At 39.9% G+C, this 18,933-nt stretch overlaps 2 protein-coding genes across 4 annotated transcripts in view; both read left to right on the top strand.

Moving 5' to 3' along the window:
• Nucleotides 1-3,169, top strand: part of LOC106569196 (hypoxanthine-guanine phosphoribosyltransferase) — a 34,408-nt gene extending 31,239 nt beyond the window's left edge. For both annotated transcript variants that reach the window (XM_014140306.3, XM_014140308.3), the window contains 4 exons: nucleotides 1,410-1,492; nucleotides 1,658-1,704; nucleotides 1,924-2,000; nucleotides 2,389-3,169. In XM_014140306.3, the coding sequence (XP_013995781.1) occupies nucleotides 1,410-1,492; nucleotides 1,658-1,704; nucleotides 1,924-2,000; nucleotides 2,389-2,436 (255 nt within the window). In that variant the 3' untranslated portion in view covers nucleotides 2,437-3,169. The remainder of the gene's footprint in view (nucleotides 1-1,409; nucleotides 1,493-1,657; nucleotides 1,705-1,923; nucleotides 2,001-2,388) is intronic.
• A 1,940-nt stretch (nucleotides 3,170-5,109) lies between these two features.
• LOC106569193 (rho GTPase-activating protein 21) overlaps nucleotides 5,110-18,933 on the top strand; it is a 71,679-nt gene continuing 57,855 nt past the window's right edge. Inside the window, exons 1-2 of one of the 2 annotated variants that reach the window (XM_045694144.2) lie at nucleotides 5,110-5,607; nucleotides 6,516-6,736. In XM_045694144.2, coding sequence (XP_045550100.1) covers nucleotides 6,665-6,736 — 72 coding nt within the window. In that variant the 5' untranslated portion in view covers nucleotides 5,110-5,607; nucleotides 6,516-6,664. The remainder of the gene's footprint in view (nucleotides 5,608-6,515; nucleotides 6,737-18,933) is intronic. The other variant, XM_045694146.2, reaches the window with a different exon arrangement.

Genomic DNA, 18,933 nt, shown 5'->3' on the forward strand with positions numbered 1-18,933 from the left:
ATTTGTTTAGTACTCCATCACTCTCTTTCTTGGTAGCCCTTACACAGCCTGGAGGTGTGTTGGGTCATTGTCCTGTTGGAAAACAAATGCTAGTCCTACTAGGCGCAAATCAGATGGTATGGCGTATCGCTGCAGAATGCTGTGGTGGCCATGCTGGTTAAGTGTGCCTTCATTTTAAATACATCACAGACAGTGTCACCAGCAAAGCACCCCCACACCATAACACCACCTTCTCCATGCTTTACGGTGGGAAATACACATGCAGAGATCATCCGTTCACCTACACCGCGTCTCACAAAGACACGGTGATTGGAACCAAAAATCTCAAATATGGACTCCAAACCAAAGGACAAATTTCCAAGGGTGGCTGTATGAATCTCAAATCTCAATATATATTTTGATTTGTTTAACACTTTTTTGATTACTACATGATTCCATATGTGTTATTTCATAGTTTTGATGTCTTCACTATTATTCTACAATGTAGAAAATAGTAATAAATAAATAAAAACCCTTGAATGAGTAGGTGTTCTAAAACTTTTGATGGTAGTGTATATATTTAACAAAAAATATATGGGGGGTTGAAAATGATGCAGACAATTATATTAATATTAGCCACAATCTATCTGCAGTATTAAAGCTGATGTACCCCTAAAAAATATTGGAATGTATTTGGAAATACACAAATACATTGACTCAAAAACAGGGGAGTGTATTTGAAAATAGTATTTGAAATACGTATTTGAAAATACTTTCAAATACTATTTGGGTGACTATTTGGTTTTTAGATAAAAACATTGAAATACTGAAATAAAAGTAAGTGTTTTGGGTTGTGTATTTGAACCTAGATCTGACACCACACACACACACACACACACACACACACACACACACACACACACACACACACACACACACACAGAACAATGAAGAACAATGAAGAAGGGTGGCTATGTGTCAAATTATGAATAGAAGAGCCACACAATAGAGCAGTGATCAGCTGACATAAACAAAGTCAGACAACAAGACACCAGCATGGATCCGTGCCACAACTCTGGGAACCATAACAGCTTACCCCTCCACCCCAAACCGATGACTGAAACCACCAGTTTCACTAGAGGTGTTCAGGGTGACATTTCAGTCTAACCCTGGGTCACACTTTGGTTGTCCTCTCTTTCACTGTGGGCTCAGACTGCTCAGTGGGAACGGGGCTACACACTCAGTGTATACACACACACTCTTGCACGCATGCACACACACACACATGTATTTTTTAAAGCACTCTTATTTGTTTTGTTAGTGTGAAATACCAGTGAGTTCTCAGCTTGGTGTTTCTTTGACTTTGAGTGTTGACAGCTAGTCACATAGTCCTGCTGCTACAGTTGTTTTGTGTTTGTTGTCCTCCGCAGGCTATTGTAGACACAGGCAAGACAATGAAGACTCTCCTAAAACACGTGGAGGCCTTCAGGCCCAAGATGATCAAAGTAGCAGGGTGAGTCCTGGCATAAAACCACTAACACCACAACAGACCAGGTGACCTACGCTTAGTCACTCAATTCCATCTTTCCAGTCTAGACAGAAGAAATGAGCAGAGTTTCAGTGTGCTACAGGTAGGGATCATGCTTGTGTTGCGTGTGCCTCCTGTGTTCTGTTTCAGTTTGCTGGTGAAGAGAGTGCCAAACAGTTCAGGATGTCTCCCAGATTGTATGTAGCAGTTCTATCCATTTTGCTTTTATGTTTTCATTATTATATGTTATATGTCCATGTAATAATTATTTACTCATCTTATATTACCTGTAACATGACCAGTTACAGGTAATAGCTCAGTTTGAAATGGTCTGTTCACAAACAGATGGTTTGTTTGTTGTGTTGTGGGAACATTGCTGCAGTGCTAATCCTTCTGCCACATCTCTTCCATTTCAGATGTTGGTTTTGAGATACCCAATCGTTTTGTAGTTGGATATGCCTTGGACTACAATGAGTATTTCAGAGATCTCAATGTAAGTTCTTCTTTATTCAAAACTGATTTTAATTTCAGTGATGTACTTTACTGGGTCCTCATTCACCACCCTGATTGGCTGATAGGATGTCTAGAGCACAACCCTCTTACCCAGATGAACAGTCATTGGTCTATTATAATCAGATCGCATTCTGACTTCATCATGTGGGCCAAAAGTTCCATCCCACCTGAACAGGCTGAAATTCCAGAATTTTCTTTTTAACAGCTCTTACAGAAAAAGGGCATTATCATAATTTTCACAATTTCAGAGTGTTATTTCGACCTCAAAGTGTGGGAATATCATCATAAAAAAAACAGGAATCTATTTTTAACTGCACTGCTCCTTTAAAGCGCAGTGATATTTGTCATATGACTTCCTTTTCCCTCAGCATATCTGTGTGATCAGTGAAAGCGGGAAGCTGAAATACAAGGTCTAAGAAGTGATGTTTATAGGATTCTGCAGAGGAAGTGTTTCCACAAGAAGCTTGGACACTTCTCATGAGAGGCCATGCAGTAACAACGGTTATCAAACCCCAAGACCCTCACTCTCGCTCTTTGCTGGTTGCCACACCTCAGGGCCTACCCATAGACCATTGGACTCGTTGCATAATAATTAGAACCTCCATAGTTATTTTTATAACAAAGCTGTGAACCTGTGATGTACTGTTACAATGTTCATGAAATCTGTCTTGTGTTGATGAAAAATATATAATGAACAGACATTTTTATGTAGAATTTGTAGCCATCAATGTTTCAGTTTAGTGACATTTGTTTATCTCAACTTACTGCTACTGTATTTTGTGGGACACATTTGGCCCATGTAAAGGTGGGCACCGTCCGGTAGATTGAATTAAAAAAATACAATAATAATAATAATGTTTTATCGTCACATACATCGGATAGGGGCAGCGAAATGTGTTGTTTTACAGGATCAGCCATAGTACTGCGCCCCTGGCGCAAATTAGGGTTAAGTTCCTTGCTGAAGGGCACATTGACCGATGCCATTTGTTCATATTAATTCCTACTGTCCATTTAATTCAAATTCAGCTGCTTTTCTGATAAAATGGAATTGCACTGTATTGTGAGGAGAATGTATTTCACCGCCATTGGTCATCTCATTAATTATTTAATAAACTTAAATTAACCTATGCTGTATAACAGGGTATGAGACATTGCAATGAGGTTTGTTCTTTCTGCATAGTAAATAGTGTCTTTTTGTATGCTTTTGATACTTTACTGTAGAGGTTCTCACAAGATAGAAACCAACTGTACACATCTCCATGAGGCCTAGTTTCTGTTTTTTTTTACATAAAGTTCTGAAGTCTTACTTTATTCAACCAAAATGTTCTTGTGATGAGCATTAATGTAGTATACCATAGTCATGGCATATTTAATATCCCTGAGATACTATTACATGACAACACAACTCTAAAATTGTTGTCCTCATTTTCTGTCCCTGGACAAACAAGGAGTCATTCTACACTGAGTATAGCAAGCATTAGGAACACCTTCCTAATATTGAGCTGCATGGACTACAATGTGTCGAAAGCATTCTACAGGGATGCTGGCCCATGTTGACTTCAATGCATTACAAACCAGTGTGCCTGGCACCTACCATACCCCATTCAAAGGCCCTTATCTTTTGTTTTGACCATTCACCATCTGATGGCACACACACACACACACACACAATCCATGTCTCAAGGCTTAATAATATGTATCCTCCCCTGCATCTACACTGATTGAAGTGGATTTAACAAGTGACATCAATAAGGGATCATAGCTTTCACCTAAGTCTATGTCATGAAAAGAGCAGGGGTTCTTTATTTTTTTTCGCACCAAATTTCAATTATGATCTTGTCTCGTCGCTGCAACTCCCCAACAGGCTTGGGAGAGGCAAAGGTCGAGTCATGCGTCCTCCGAAACATGACCCGCCTAATCACGTTTCTTAACACCCATCCACTTAACCTGGAAGCCAGCTGCACCAATGTGTCGGAGGAAATACCTTTCAACTGACGACCAGAGTCAGCCTGCAGGCGCCCGGCCCGCCACAAGGAGTCACTAGAGCGCGTTGAGCCAAGTAAAGCCCTCCCGCCCAAACCCTCAACTAACCCGGACGACGCTGGGCCAATTGTGAGCCGCCCTATGGGACTCCCGGTCACGGCCGGTTGTGACACAGCCTGGGATCAAACTAACTCTTATTGTATTCAATAAGTGATGGCCTCTCCATATAAAACTGAGCCATCTGAGATTACTCTAGGCCTACCTCTTCCAGATGTTTATTATTTTGGTTATATCATGTTTCTTACAACTCTAAAATACAGCCGACATGCCCTGTGTATTCACTATTTAGCTATATAAGAATGCTTTCTAACCACCACTGTCCCTGGCAGAACAGTTGGAAGTAAAACTCACAGCCGTTGGAAGTAGAACTGGCCAGGGCAGTATTGTGAAAGTCCCCTGGCCAGGATGACAAAGGTCCTTGACAAAGGTCACCAATCCCAGGAACAGGTGGCCCCTTCTGTTGGGAGGAATGAATGGGACATTTGTCTTGGCCCTGAAAACACAGCAGTTTTTAGTCCCTCCTTTCTGGTTTATGTGTGTACGTGTGTGAGTATGCGTAAAATGTAATAAACCACGACACAGACCATGTCATTTGAATTCTACACTGATCTAACCAAACAGATCGAAGTAGTAAAGGTTAAACTAGCGCCAATGTCAAATTACCAAAAAAAAGTAAAACAGAAAAACCTTAACCTAAAATGCTGTAATTCCAGTATAATTCAGTCGGAGAGCCCAGCCAGTGTATGCCAGATTTTACTGTGGAGGAAAACCAGAGGGTAATGATGATTGTGTTGATGATTATGGTGGGTAGGGGGAACTGTGCATGCCTCTCTCATTCTCTCTCTTTTTCTCATACAGTGGGAATACACATTCCACTGCCACTGCCATACACATGCCAAACCCTTCTCACCCCACTTTGAACCAGCCACCATGTGACTCTTGTAATCTAGCCAAGCAGTTGCTGTTGTTGTATGAGTGTTTGTGTGTGATAGAGAGAGATGCCGACAGACACAGGGTGGCTCACAGTTGAGTAGTTTGACCAGTATTGATGTCTGATACAAGCAGCACAAACTGGGAAGTTATCTTGAGGTTTTATAAAAACATTTAAAATCAAACTTTTCAAAGTGATCATGTTGCAACAGGCAGATTTCAGAACAAATGTTTTTTTTTTTTGAAAGTCCAAAAATTTCCTGCCTCATTGGAATAACAAAAACACAACTTTTGTGGACGAGGTACTCTTGCGACTTTGTAATGAGTTATACGATTGGTCAAGTTTAAAAGCGGAAGTTACTACATTGATTGTGATTGGCGCTGGCTAAAGGAGGATGATCTTTGGGATTCGGGAACGGTGGAAGCAAAATTCCAATTTCCAGCAGCCGCGTGTGTCTCCCTGGAGTTGGGCTGGGATACTTTGAAAACAACTGTGTATTTCGTGAGGATATTGAAATATGATCGAAACTTCTACAGGACCAAAATATTTTTGTATTTTTTAATGGGAAATAAATACTTTCCAACACAGTATGTAACGTCGCTTTTCACAACGGGTAGGTTGTCCCATTATTAGCATGCTAGCTAGTAGTTAACCTCACATTGCACCGATAGGCAGTTTTTTTATTATTATTATCGCCAACGACAAGCTACTGAAGAATAGCTAGGTAAACAGGTTCCACATAAGGTTGGAAAGTTTCTTAGTTACATTAAAGTTACACTTATGAGAACCCTGGTGTATCGTGTCATGTAATTTTAACGTTCACTCACCCCGCAACGAAGTTGTTGTTTGTTGAAGAAACTTTGTTTGACTTAGTATTGATCAGAGCCAGCAAACGTTAGCGGATTAGCTGCTTCAAGTTAGTCGGCCAGCCAGGGCACTGTGTGAGGGCAGAAGGAACATCGGCGACCAACGACATCCCTGTCTTTTGTTTACCACTTGACATATTTTATACTTGATCTGATTAGAAAATATGTTCACAGTTAGAAAGGTGACCAGTGAAATACGTTAGTTAGCCAGCTAGTTCATCGATTTTCGTTCTCGTTCCATTGTTAACCAAATACGAGAACAACCTACTACTTTTGTATAAATTCTGTAAAAACTTGGTTGCATCGAAGCTAGAGATCAACGGGGTGGCGCGTTTTGCCTCACTTGTCCGCTAGCGAGTCTCATCGATCGCCTTCTCCTGCCCACTTGTTGCTTCTGGTGGTAACGTTAATCATTCATACGGTAGTTTTGCTGAAAGTTGATACTTGATACTTCAAACATTAGCTTGCTATCATGTTCACATTTTTATCAATGTTGTGATCGTATAATAAAAAACAATTGATAAAAAAAGTTGGTGCTTTCTAAAATGGGATTATACAGTAATGACATAGCTAAACAAAACAAGTGTATTTTGTGTTTTCATACAGCAGTAACTAGCTAACGCAATTCGTTCAAATAATCTTGTTTCACATTCAGCTCAACCATTTGGACCAAAGACTAGATAAAGGATGGCTGTGTGAACTGGAGAGACGAGCCCTACTCGGAGGACTACTGCTGTCTATTTGGTGGGATCTATAGCTTTCCATGTGGACACTAAATTATTGTCACCTCTTGCGTGAAGTGAAATGATGGCGTCACATTGGAAAGGTCCATGCGATGAAGAGGACGAGAGACTGACCAGATCCTCTTTGTGCGAGGTACATAAGCCCCACTCACATTCATGCCCTAAATTCCCAACAGCTTACCCCCCCCCCCCCCACACACACACACATTAAAGGTTGTTTTTGGGGTGACCCTAAACTCTTGTTATGGAAATTGGGGTCCTGGAGATTATTCATTAGATGTAAGCTCTGTGCCCTCTAAAACACAAACCATTTGCAAATCTGTTTCTTGGTGTTGTCTCTTTGAGGACAATACACCAATCCATAATATGTGTTGTGAATTGCATGCCTATTCTATTTGGAGTTTGTATTGACCATCGATGGGGAAATCAATAGAAAACGCTGGGAGAATTGTTTCTGGCAGATTTTCTGTCCATGTTGGACACATTGTTGTGAAGGCTTTTCTAAACTATCTGAGAATATGCCTACCTCATCCGCCCATACAGTGGGCCTCATTTTAACATGAATCTCCAGGTGTTCATGTCACATCCGCTCTTTTATTATCTCTCTAGTCTGTTCCTCTTCAATGTTTTTCCTTTCGCCAATCCCCCCCACGTTCCCCCCTCTAGTTCTCTACAATCCTATATTCTCCAATTCTCTGCATCATGTCCTACTCTCGCTGTCATCTAGTCTCCCTCTGTTTCTTATTCTCTCCCATTCACAACTCTTTCTTCAGATTTTCATTATGTTTTGACTTGAATTGGCCCCATTCACTAGCAGGAGAGCAGTATTATAGCATACCTGTATTGTTGTGTGTGATTAGGCAACAACCTTTACACTCACTCCTTCCTGTTTGGTGTGGGAGACTTTCCTGAAAGGGTTGACACTTCAACACAGCTGCTTGTAGTTGTTGTTATTGCCCCCCTCTGCGTTGTTTGGCCCTGGGAAGTGAGAAGGCACTCCATTGGTGCTTGGTAATAAATGTAGAGGGCACTCATTGCTGGTGATGCCAAGGGTGTTTTTCTGAGACCTTTCACTCAGAACAAATGATCATCAAAGTACAAAGATAGTTGAAGCTGAAAGTGAGCCTGCCCATCCATCCTCTGTTCCTTACTGTAGATAGGGGTGTGACGGTCATGGAATTTTGGATGACGGTAATTGAGCCAAAGTTGTTTGTAAAAATGTTTGCCCACATTTTCTCTATCCCTCCTGACTGCATGTGCTGCCATAGAAATATAATGAAATTATTATATTTCTATGTGTGCTGCTGCTGCACCTTGCTTTCACCTTTCTATGCATGCTCGTTTGCTACAACACCTTGCTTGTTTCAGCAAGGAGCAACAACATTTCATCATATTGTTAAGAGTCCATGTTATCGCAGAAACTCACTCAATGAATGATAAAAAAAACATGTATATCTTTTTTTTTTTTTTTTTTACAGTTATGACAGTTTATTTTATTGTCATGATAGTCTGCATCATAACCATCGGTTGGTTGTACAGTAATTGTGCCTGCCTTAATTGTAGTAATTGGAAAGGTCAACATTTTGTTTCATGGGCTGTTACTTCTGAAGTAGGCTCAGACACCTCAAGTTTCATCCTCAATAGTTTCTGACTGTTCTCCATTTAGTTTGAGGTCTCCTTTTACACTGTAGGTTGTCTGTCATCTGAATGAAGACCTTTGTCTAAAAGTCTTCAGCCCACGCTCCTTTCGAGTGGAAGGTCACCTATTTATAGGCTCTGCAGAATTCGGGACACATCATTGGCATGGCTCCTTCCCCTTTAATCTAATATTCAACCCTCCATTTCAGCCTTTTCCTCTCTGTTGAGTAGAATCTGAGGGAGAGTGGGGTTAAAATGGGTAGAACCAATAGAACAGTGAAAGCTATAGGTTAGTTAATCATACATAAACTATTCCCACATTATAATTACACATGAATGCCTTAATAGTTTCAGTTTAGGTAGAAAATCCACAGCTAAAACCTTTTAGACTTTCAATATTACGCAAACTGTTTTAGAAATGTTATCATTGGGCATCCCCTTTTTAAAGATTTGTATCCCTGTAATCAGACTACCCCACAGTCCAACACTAGGTTACTAATTAATGTGCTTTTTTGGAGCTGGAAACCCCCTGGAGGGTGTCTACAGGACTTACTGGAAATGATGACAGGAAGTTGACAGGCTTTGATTAATTGATTTAAGAACAAACTCCTGAGTGTGTGTATGTTACAGTGCCTTCAGAAATTATTCTTACCCCTTTACCTTTTCCACGTTTTGTTGTGTTACAGCCTGAATTTAAAATGGATTCAATTGAGATTTTGTGTCACTGTCCTAGCTCATAATGTCAAAGTGAACTTGTTTTCAGAAATGTTTACTAATTAATTAATTAATTAAATTAAAGGCTGAAATGTCTCAAGTCAATAAGTATTCCACTCCTTTGTTATGGCAAACCTAAATATGTTCAGGACTAAAAATGTGCTTAACAAGTCACATAAGTTGCATGGACTCTGTGTGCAATAATAGTGTTTATCATGATTTTAGAATTACTACCTCATCTCTGTACCCTACACAAACAATTATCTGTAAGGTCCCTCAGTTGAGCAGTGCATTTCAACCACAAAGACCAGAGAGGTTTTCCAATGCCTCACAAAGGAGAACACCTATTGGTAGATGGGTAAAATAATAAAGAAGACATTGAATATCCCTTTTAAGCATGGTAAAGTTATTAATTACACTTTGGCTGGTGTATCAATACACCCAGTCACTACAAAGATACAGACGTCCTTCCTAACTCTTTTGCCGGAGAGGAAGGAAGCCGCTCAGGGATTTGACCATGAGGCCAATGGTGACTTTAAAATAATTAGAGGTTAATGGCTGTGATGGGGGATAACTGAGGATGGATCAACAACATAAATGAAAGAAGCCTGTACAGAATAAATATTATTCCAAAACATGATTATTTTTGCAATAAGGCACGAAGTAAAACTGCCGAAAATTGTGGCAAAGAAATTAACTTTATGTCCTGAATACAAAGCGTTATGTTTGGGGCAAATACAACACATCACTGAGAACCACTATTCATATTTTCAAGCATGGTGGAGGGGTGAATCATGTTATGGGTATGCTTGTCATTGGCAAGGACTAGGGAGTTTATTTAGTACACAAAGAAATGGAATAGAGCTAAGCACAAGCAAAATCCTAGAGGAGAACTTGGTTCAGTTTTCTTTCTAACAGACGCTGGGAGACATTCACTTTTCAGCAGGACAATAACCGAAAATACAAGACCAAATATGCACTGGAGATGCTTACCAAGATGACATTGAATGTTCCTGAGTGGTCTAGTTACTGTTTTGACTTAAATTGGCTTGAAAATCTATGGGAAGACTGATCAACAACCAATTTGATAGCTTAAAGATAAAAATAAATAAAATGCAATCCAGGTGTGCAAAGCTCTTTAGAGACTTACCCAGAAAGGTAATCACAGCCAAAGTTGATTCTAACATGTATTGACTCAGGGTTGTGAATACTTATGTAAATGAGATTCCTGTATTTCATTTAATACATTTTCAAAGAATTCTAAAACATGTTTTCACTTTCTCATTATGAGGTGTTGTGTATAGATTTAATTGAATCCTTTTTGAATTCAGGCTGTAACACAACAAAATGTGGAATAAGTGGAGGGGGGTATGAATATTTTCTTTAGGAACTTTATTTATTTTTACCTCTGAAGGTACAGTCCTTTAACCTCAGGTCAGGCTCACTTTATCTCCAAGAGGATGCCTGTGTCTTACTACAGCTTGATGACACATCCCTGACTTTCAATTGAAGGAAACATATTTTTCATGATTGGCAGCACTGGTAGGGATAAGCCTACTACATCAAACATAGGCTTTTTTCTTATAGGCCTAGAAAAAAGTGACTTTGCTTGACATTGTCAAAAAGAAGCGAGTGGGGGGAAAACAAGTCGGTTCCCCAGTCACAGTCAAAGCAGGTTCTGCTCTTCAAGCACTTCTTCCAGGGTATACAATTCACTTTTTGATCCACCAGCCAAATATTTTTCCCCGGCTAAAATGTCACCAACAATACAAAGAGAACCTGATGAGCGTTCTTTTAATGTTTCTTAAACAATAAATGTATCACTAGTAATAAGTAATGTGGTATATTATTTAATTTCATTTTTTGTGACCGGAGTCTTTAAAATATCACAGATGAGTCCCAGAGGAAAACACTCGAGTCATGTTTGTGCCTATGAGGTCTGCTTAGTCTATTATATAGAAAGGCATTTTTCTCATGTTACCCCTCACTGATATTTGAGAGTAAACCGTTGTGTAGCTAGAACAGAAGAGACATAGTATAGTGATGCATCCAGTCTAGCTATTCTCCATGGTCAGTAGTGTGTCATTAGTGACTGGGATGTTTTTCTCTGAGGAGCCCTGACCATTAAAGGCTCTAGTAGGCATATCGTCCTCTCCCGTGATCTGTACCTCATTAAAGCCCATGGCTTAACTAGTTTAGCAGCCATTTACAGAGCATCATATGGCTGTCTGATGGATAACGGAAGGGAAAATTGATCTTCAATTGGATAGAGGGTGGCTCTTACTTCCTGTAGGCTTTGTGTTGTCTGTTACGTTCAGTCTCTGGTAAATATAGAGATGGGGTTAGCTTAGCCTATGTTATCCTTTTTGTCTCCTCCGTTCCACTTTAAGGCTGGACACTGAGAAATGTGTAAACTGTAACACTGTGTAAAGTCTCTCTTGCATAATTAACCCGCCTTTTTAGATGGCACTCCTAATCAACAAGTCAGTCAGACTACTATTTCAATGAACTGAATGAGTTCATTGATGGCGGCTGTAAAACCTAATATGTTTCTATTAGACTCCCATCACATTACAAAGCCAGATGGCCAGTGTAATGTCTCAAGGGTGAGGAGTTTGGGTGTGCATGTTTACTCTACTGCTGGTTGTGGATTTTTTTTTTTTTTTTTTTAAGGCTTAATACTTCTGCATGGTGGAAAACAATTGTCTTGACATTGTCTATTTGTGCCAGCCAACCTTTGTTCAATCTATTTCAGCACTACGATAGTGGAGAGCACTGTGCAATGGGCACGCCCAGCCCTCATTAAGAGGAGATGTGACACCTGTGTGGAGAGAAATGTTTGTCAGGAGCAGACCTGCAGGGTGAACAAATGCCATTTTGATTTGTTTATGGTTCCCATTCCCCTTTCCCTGAAGTTTAGGGAATTGTAAAACAATACGGCATAAAACTTGAACTGCAAGTACTGCTTAGGGACATCCTGATTATACACCACGACCTTCAGCCAGGAAGTGGAAGCATGACTGTGGCTCACAGAAGATCTGAAGGGGCTGCCTTTCCCATACCAGGAACAACCACTCACTCATAGTTAAGGCAAGAGGTGCTTGGCTGAGAAGTCACGCCAAGCTCAACCCCAATTGTCCCAGAAATGTTCCTTCCTCTAGGCTGTCAAATATCTCATGTTCCTTTCAAAGGATCTTTCGGCACGTGATGTGGTAGGTCCTACTCATCTTAAAAGGCCAGATATCACAGGATGGGGCAACTCCCTTCTGCACCAAGATTACAGGTACTGTCTGTAAAATTGTATTACATATTAGGCTACATAACATGTACAGGGTATGTGGGTAACTAATGATACTTAAGCTAGTTAGCGCCAGCATTACTAGACTGAAACATCCCAGGCAAACTCACACCAGAGGCCCTCTGCAGCATCATCTCAGGCTTTTCACAGTGAAGTGCTTGGTTTAGACTGGATGTGGTGTAGAATTTGGCAGCCCACAGAGAGATTTCCTTTTTCACACATTGAGGTCTGATGTATTTAGGCCTGATGTCTTGTGGTCTGTGCAGTGTGTCATGGTGTGAAGTCATCGGAGTCTCTAAACATAGGGGCCATGCGTCAGTGTTTTCTCATACTTGTGAAAGACTAACAAGAGATAATTGCCTTCATCCCTTCTTTGTTTGAAAAAAATACTAGCTGTTTGAAAATGCATGGAGAACAGTCGTTGTCCAGGCTTAGCTTAGTACCGAAGTGTGTGTGTTGTAGTTTTTGTGGCTTGGAGGGATGGGCCACATCCTCAACCTTACAAATGACCATAACCACTCCGTCTCTCTAAAGCATGTTACCTAATATGCCAGTACAAGTATGCCAGAGGCATTGTTGGATAACGATGCCAGATAATGTTTTAAACCACATTAGGGCTGTCCCCGACTAAAAAATAAAATATCATATAAAAAAGAGAAATCTGTTCTTTAGACCAATCGATTGGTCTACATTTTTAATGGTGTATTTTTCCATATATTGACACATTCTATTTGTTTTAATCAAATTAGCTATATTCACTGAGCTTGTCTGATGCTTTAAGCAAACTGTTTGATTAAATAATTAAGACACACAAATGACTAGAGGAAGTCCGACCGGCAATTGATTTGATTCTGCAGGGCCGGGATCAGACTTTTTGCCCTGTGTTTAAAGAAAAGACAGCAGTTTCTCTGTCTCGCCTCCCTGCTGCAGCGACCGCCACAGAACATAAGTGTTTATCGCGCTGTCCGTGTTGCGGAAGCTGCAACATAATTACAGCCGTTTCTGACTCAAAAGTTATGTTACCGAAATCCCTCATTTGTTTAGGAAAAACATTCCCTAGCTCTCTTTACGTGACACATGTATGCATCGCATGCACGTGACCAAATACCTATTCTCACAGGACTAGTATTACTAGAGAACATTAGTTATGGACTCCAGAATGTCCGTTATTCCAGAGGACGATTCGGACAGGATTCGTTTTTCCTAAACTGCCTCCTGTAAATCTTATTTTTTCCAGTAAATTGACAGTTACGATGCAAGCCTGGAGGTTTTTATTCTAGGCATGAAGATGCAGTAAGTATTTTAACATGTCCAGGTGGTAGGGCCACACACACAACTCGAGCTTGCTTCCCAAGTTTCTGAACCATACCAAACCATCTTTGGTGTAGCGTCGCCATAATATTTGAATTGAGGAAGCGTGATCATAATCGTTAGGATATTTTAGCAGTCCGCAGTAGATGTCCTAAATGTCCCCCAGCTTTCAGATGTGAACTAAACAGTGCAATTTCACTTGAGATGAGTTTTAAAGCTTTGGATGAGCAAGTGAAAGTGAACTTATCCTTTCCGAACGTTTAGGTCAGTTGTATGCTGCTGCTTTGTGAGCTTTTAACAGCAAGGTTTGCTTTAAATACATTTTTCTGATGCATTTAGCAATATTCAATTCATACTCACAAAAGCATTCACTGTGAAAGATGATAGGCTACATGTAGGCCATTCATATATAGCTTATATGCAGAATTTAGTTAAATCTATCAAATCAGTTATTGTTTTCATGTGTGAACCGCTAGCAACACCTGTCAAACTCAGACATTTACTTTCAAAACACAGGGATGTCGATTTGCACGACATCCCTGTGTTGGAGTTCGCCAAAAAACAGTAGGTTATTCTGTCAGGAATTGTTACTCTTCTGTCATGTAAAAATGACTTCCATGGCAGATTCAGACGGGACTAAAATGAGATGTGGTGTTTTGTGCTCTTGCACAAAATGTTCATTACCCGACCTCCCCCAGTAAAACAAATCCTTTCAGAATAGGGAACTATAAGGCTTGACCTATAGCATATCAATAAATTGGTTGTAACTAACTCTAAACACCGTAACACGTGATAGAAAAGTGGATGCAGAGGACATGACAAATAAACTCTAAATGGGGGAACGTTTACTGGTGGCTCATGAGGTAAAGGGAAAGTCAGATGTGTGGAATAGATTTGACTAGTTGTGGAAAATACTGGAGATCAAGAAAAATAATGTAAGGAGAAGGCTCTGCTTGCATGTTATGTGTGCCAAACCGATGCTGTATAGAATACAATCCCATTTTTCTGACCGTTTGGAAAAATGTAAACACAAAATAAATGATAAGCGTAGCGGAGTCTGTAACGTTTTTGTTGAGCCTTTATTACAGCAAAGACTAAAGTTGCATTCATTCGTGAATGCAATTTCCGAAATGTAACGTTTTATTTGTTTCAGCTAATTATTCAAGGCTCGCTTTATTTTATATTAAACCTAAAATGCTTGATTGCATTTCAAATCGTGAATGACTCGTATGCTGTGTGATGACATGAACAAATGAGTGAGTGATTGATACAGTAGCCTATAGAAGTATTGAAATGTAGGCCTCAGTAAGTTACGGTATTAGCATTTCGCCTCACTCGCATTAACATCTGCTAACCATGTGTATGTGAAGAGTCAAATTTGATTTATTAAGACTAAACAGAATGCGGTCTTAGGCCTACAGCTCAGTGGTGGTTATACAAGGCTGCTATAATAAGCCTACTAATGATAATGACATTACTGAATAATAACAAAGATCAAGATAAAGGAGCATTTATTATTAATATTATATATTTTCTGGACAGTTTGGAACAGCTTAAACAACACTAAATACATTATAAATAGTACCAGACATGCTGTTCTAATGAAAAAAAGTGTAAAGCCTTTTATTAAAGCAAATTTGTGGAATTGTTGACTAAATGGGGTAAGCCGTAAACCACATTCAAAGTCATGTTATGTCTCATGTTGTCCTTAAACAGTTAGTTATGTAACCTAAGAGTCATGTTTTCCCTGATATGCTCGGCAGCGCATTCAGTAAGTGGTGACCATGGCTCTGACTAGGAGTCCATTGAGGTCGTAAGCTCCAAGGCTGATGTATGACTTCTGATGCTCTGATCTGCTCTCTTTTCCACAGTCTGATATGAAATGAACCAGATCTTTATTAAGTTCAGTCAGTGCTTCACACACTCCCTGTTCCCACTGCCACACCCAATGCAAACACTAGACTGCCTTTCTGGTAGTGATTCATACACTGAAAGGCATGTGTGTTTCTCTGTAATGTGCTTGTATTTTGTAGTTGATGTGTGATACATGAAGTTAGTGTTTGCACTGAACTGGTAGTAACCCATGTTCTCATTTTGTCTCAATAACCAGAGGCAATAGATGCAGCACCTTTTATTCATCCTCCCCATTTAGGTTTCCATTGGAACCATCAAACTTGCCCCAGTCATAATCAGTGTTTAACTGGAGAGGCAGTGTCTCATTTTGGTAGCCTAGTCCTGCTGCTTTCAGCATGCAACTGGCACATTGACTCAGCTGAGAGGACGGGAGCCGGTCAGACCATCAGGGAATGTTTGCATGTCATTTATTGGCTGGGGTCGGTCACCACAGCGTTAACTATGTGAGGGCAATGACAGCCCTGTTAGGCATGCATCTGTTTCTCAGGACTGAATAGCAGACAGCCAACAACCCCCCAGCCATCCTCTCTCCACAACTGAGGACTGGAGATGTCTGGAATGAGATCCACGGCTAAATTAGATCCGGTGAACTAGGGTTGGCATGCCCGAGGGATCGGGAGGCATTTGAGGCCTGCACTTAAAGTCCTTCTCCAGTGACTTTCACCTCATTTATCACCTGATTTTTACAGGGCCCTCCATAATTACTGGCTACCTATGATGCTTATCTGATGTTACATAACAGCACAGCATACAGGGCCCTCTGTAAATTATTGGCTACCTATGATTCTTATCTGATGTTACGTAAAATAATAACATACAGTGCCATCTGTAATTGTTGGGACAGTGAAGTATTTTTTTTTTCTTCTTCTTTTGCCTCTAAATGCCAGAAGTTTGGATTTGAAATCAATGACTGAGGTTGAAGTGCTGACTGTCAGCTTTAATTTGAGGGTATTTTCATCATATATCATATCAGGTGAACCGTTTAGACATGACAGCACTTTTTGTATATAGTCCCCCCCCCCATTTTTAGGGGACGAAAAGTATTGAGACAAATTCACTTAAGTGGCTGATTTGAATGGGATCCCTTCCATTTGGGACTTTTATTGTACTGATAAACAACATTTGCATAGAAGTAGCTTTTTTTATTTTATTTAAGTGCGTGCTCTCTCTTTAACCAGTATTGACGTCATTCACGAGCCAAGATGGTGGCGGCCCAGAGTCAGTTCCCTGAGGCAATAGATCATCTTTGGTAGAGATGTGAGAGACCAATTTTTTTTTTACGTGAACTAATACAGTTTTGGTTGCAACCTGCTTTGAAAACTGCTTATTTAGCATTAGCACAAAGTACTAGGGTAGTGAATTGATGATAGCTTCAGCTGTAAGCTAGCAAGAAAAATGAGCCTATAAAGCTGGAAGCTACCGGTATTATCTTGCATCGTAAAGTGTTCTAGCCTGTATGGAAATTGTTTTGCGAACAGTAATAAGTTTAAACATTTCTCCATGCCGTGTGGCATTCTTCAAGTGTGTTAAACTTTTGTGCATCATGAGTGGGGAGCTAACATGATGTAGCCCAGACTTCCAGTGCAGGCTAAGTGCTTTTGTGCTATAAGGGGGGCATCCGCTGTGCTGATACAGTTGAGCCCTGAGACACATTTGACAGAAGTACCAAAGTAACAAATTCTAGTACCAAACGGTTTTTCATGTTCTAGTATTTTTGGCAGTGGTGTAAAAATACTTTAAAGTACTAATAAGTTGTTTTTTGGGGTATCTGTACTTTACTATTTATGTTTTTTACTTTTACTACACTACATTCCTAAAGAAAATGATGTACTTTTTACTCCATACATTTTCCCGTACATCCAAAATTACTAGTTACATGTTGACAGGAAAATGGTCCAATTCACACACTTATCAAGAGACATCCCTGGTCATCCCTACTGCCTCTGATCTGGTGGACTCACTAAACACAAATGCTTTGTTTGTAAATTATGTCTGTGTTGGAGTGTGCCCCTGGCTATCCGTCAATTTAAAAAAATAATAATAATAATAATAACCTTTTGTGCCATTTGATTAATATAAGGAATTTGAAATGGTTTATACCTTTACTTTTGATCCTTAAGTACATTTTAGCAATTCCATTTACTTTTGATACTTAAGTATATTTAAAACCAAATACTTTTAGACTTTTACTCAAGTAGAATTTTACTGGGTGACTTTTACTTGAGTCATTTTCTAAGGTATCTTTACCTTTACTCAAGTATGACAATTGAGTACTTTTTCCACTACAGATTTTCGGTCCATCCCACCATGCCAACTCCTTGAATACCCCATTCCTTGAAGTTTGCTTTTGTCTCAAAAACACAATTTTGCTCAAACCGTGCTGTTTTACCATTTTAGTGTGTGTATTTTACTGTGTTTATACTCCGGATATCGCTTTTCAACAGTAAAAGTAAAATAAAATCGCTGGTGGAAGTCTCTACGTACTATTGTCATTCAGAAACTCTTCAATTGTAATAAAACAAAAAGAAGAGCTGTCTGATTCAAACATGGCGTTTACTGAATAGCATACATATTTTTACAGGTAGGGGCGGATCAGCGTAGTTAGGCCTAACTTACAGAAGGACCCGCATACTACACAGTCTAATTATTCTCAAACATTCCATGGATTTGAGTGGAATGAATGTAGGACAAACACCTCCACACAAACGGGGAAGAAGTGCTGGAGCCAGGGAACAACAGTTCCAGCTGGGGAAGACACGCAGTCGGAAACCTGTTTGGCCAGTTACTTCCCACCCAACTGACTCAGGTGTCACACAGCTGCACCTGCAGCTCAGTTTCACAGCAGCCATTCTGCCATTGGCTCGTTCTCCCATGATGAGGTTGAGCCCCTGATGTATTTTATACATCTGTTCTGTTCAGCATGTGTTTGGTTGACCACAATGCTCAAAAAGATCCTAAAGGGTTCTGTTGCTCCATTGATGTAGCCTACATGTTTAGCCCCAGTAGACCTAATAAACATTCAACTGATTTTATGAACAGAAAGATGCAGGAAAATACCAGTCTCAACATGGTAGAACCCTTGAGGCTGTTGATTTGCATAACTTATAAGCTGTTAAACAAAAAGTTGTTAAATGTATTGAACGTTCTTCCTGTATAATGTTTTGCTGACTGTGTGTGTTAGAAATCAGAGGGTTTGAATGTTTGTGAAAAGTAAACTGGCTCCCGCTTTGCTTCTGCAATGTGTTTGAATCCATCAAATGTATTGCTTTGATCCACAAAACAACCATGAAATGAATGTCCTAATCACAATGACTTGTGGTTTGTTTTTTGGCTGTGGATAGGATGTTGTCATGTCAGAGCGGAGGGCAGTTTGCTGAAATATCTCAATTTAGCCATTGAATTGGTTGGCTTCGGTTAGCATGTAGCTGAATCCATTTTCTGACCTCTACTACTTA

The sequence above is a fragment of the Salmo salar genome, chromosome 14 (genome assembly GCF_965601325.2).
Source record: "Salmo salar chromosome 14, fSalSal1, whole genome shotgun sequence".
Classification (NCBI taxonomy): domain Eukaryota; kingdom Metazoa; phylum Chordata; class Actinopteri; order Salmoniformes; family Salmonidae; genus Salmo; species Salmo salar.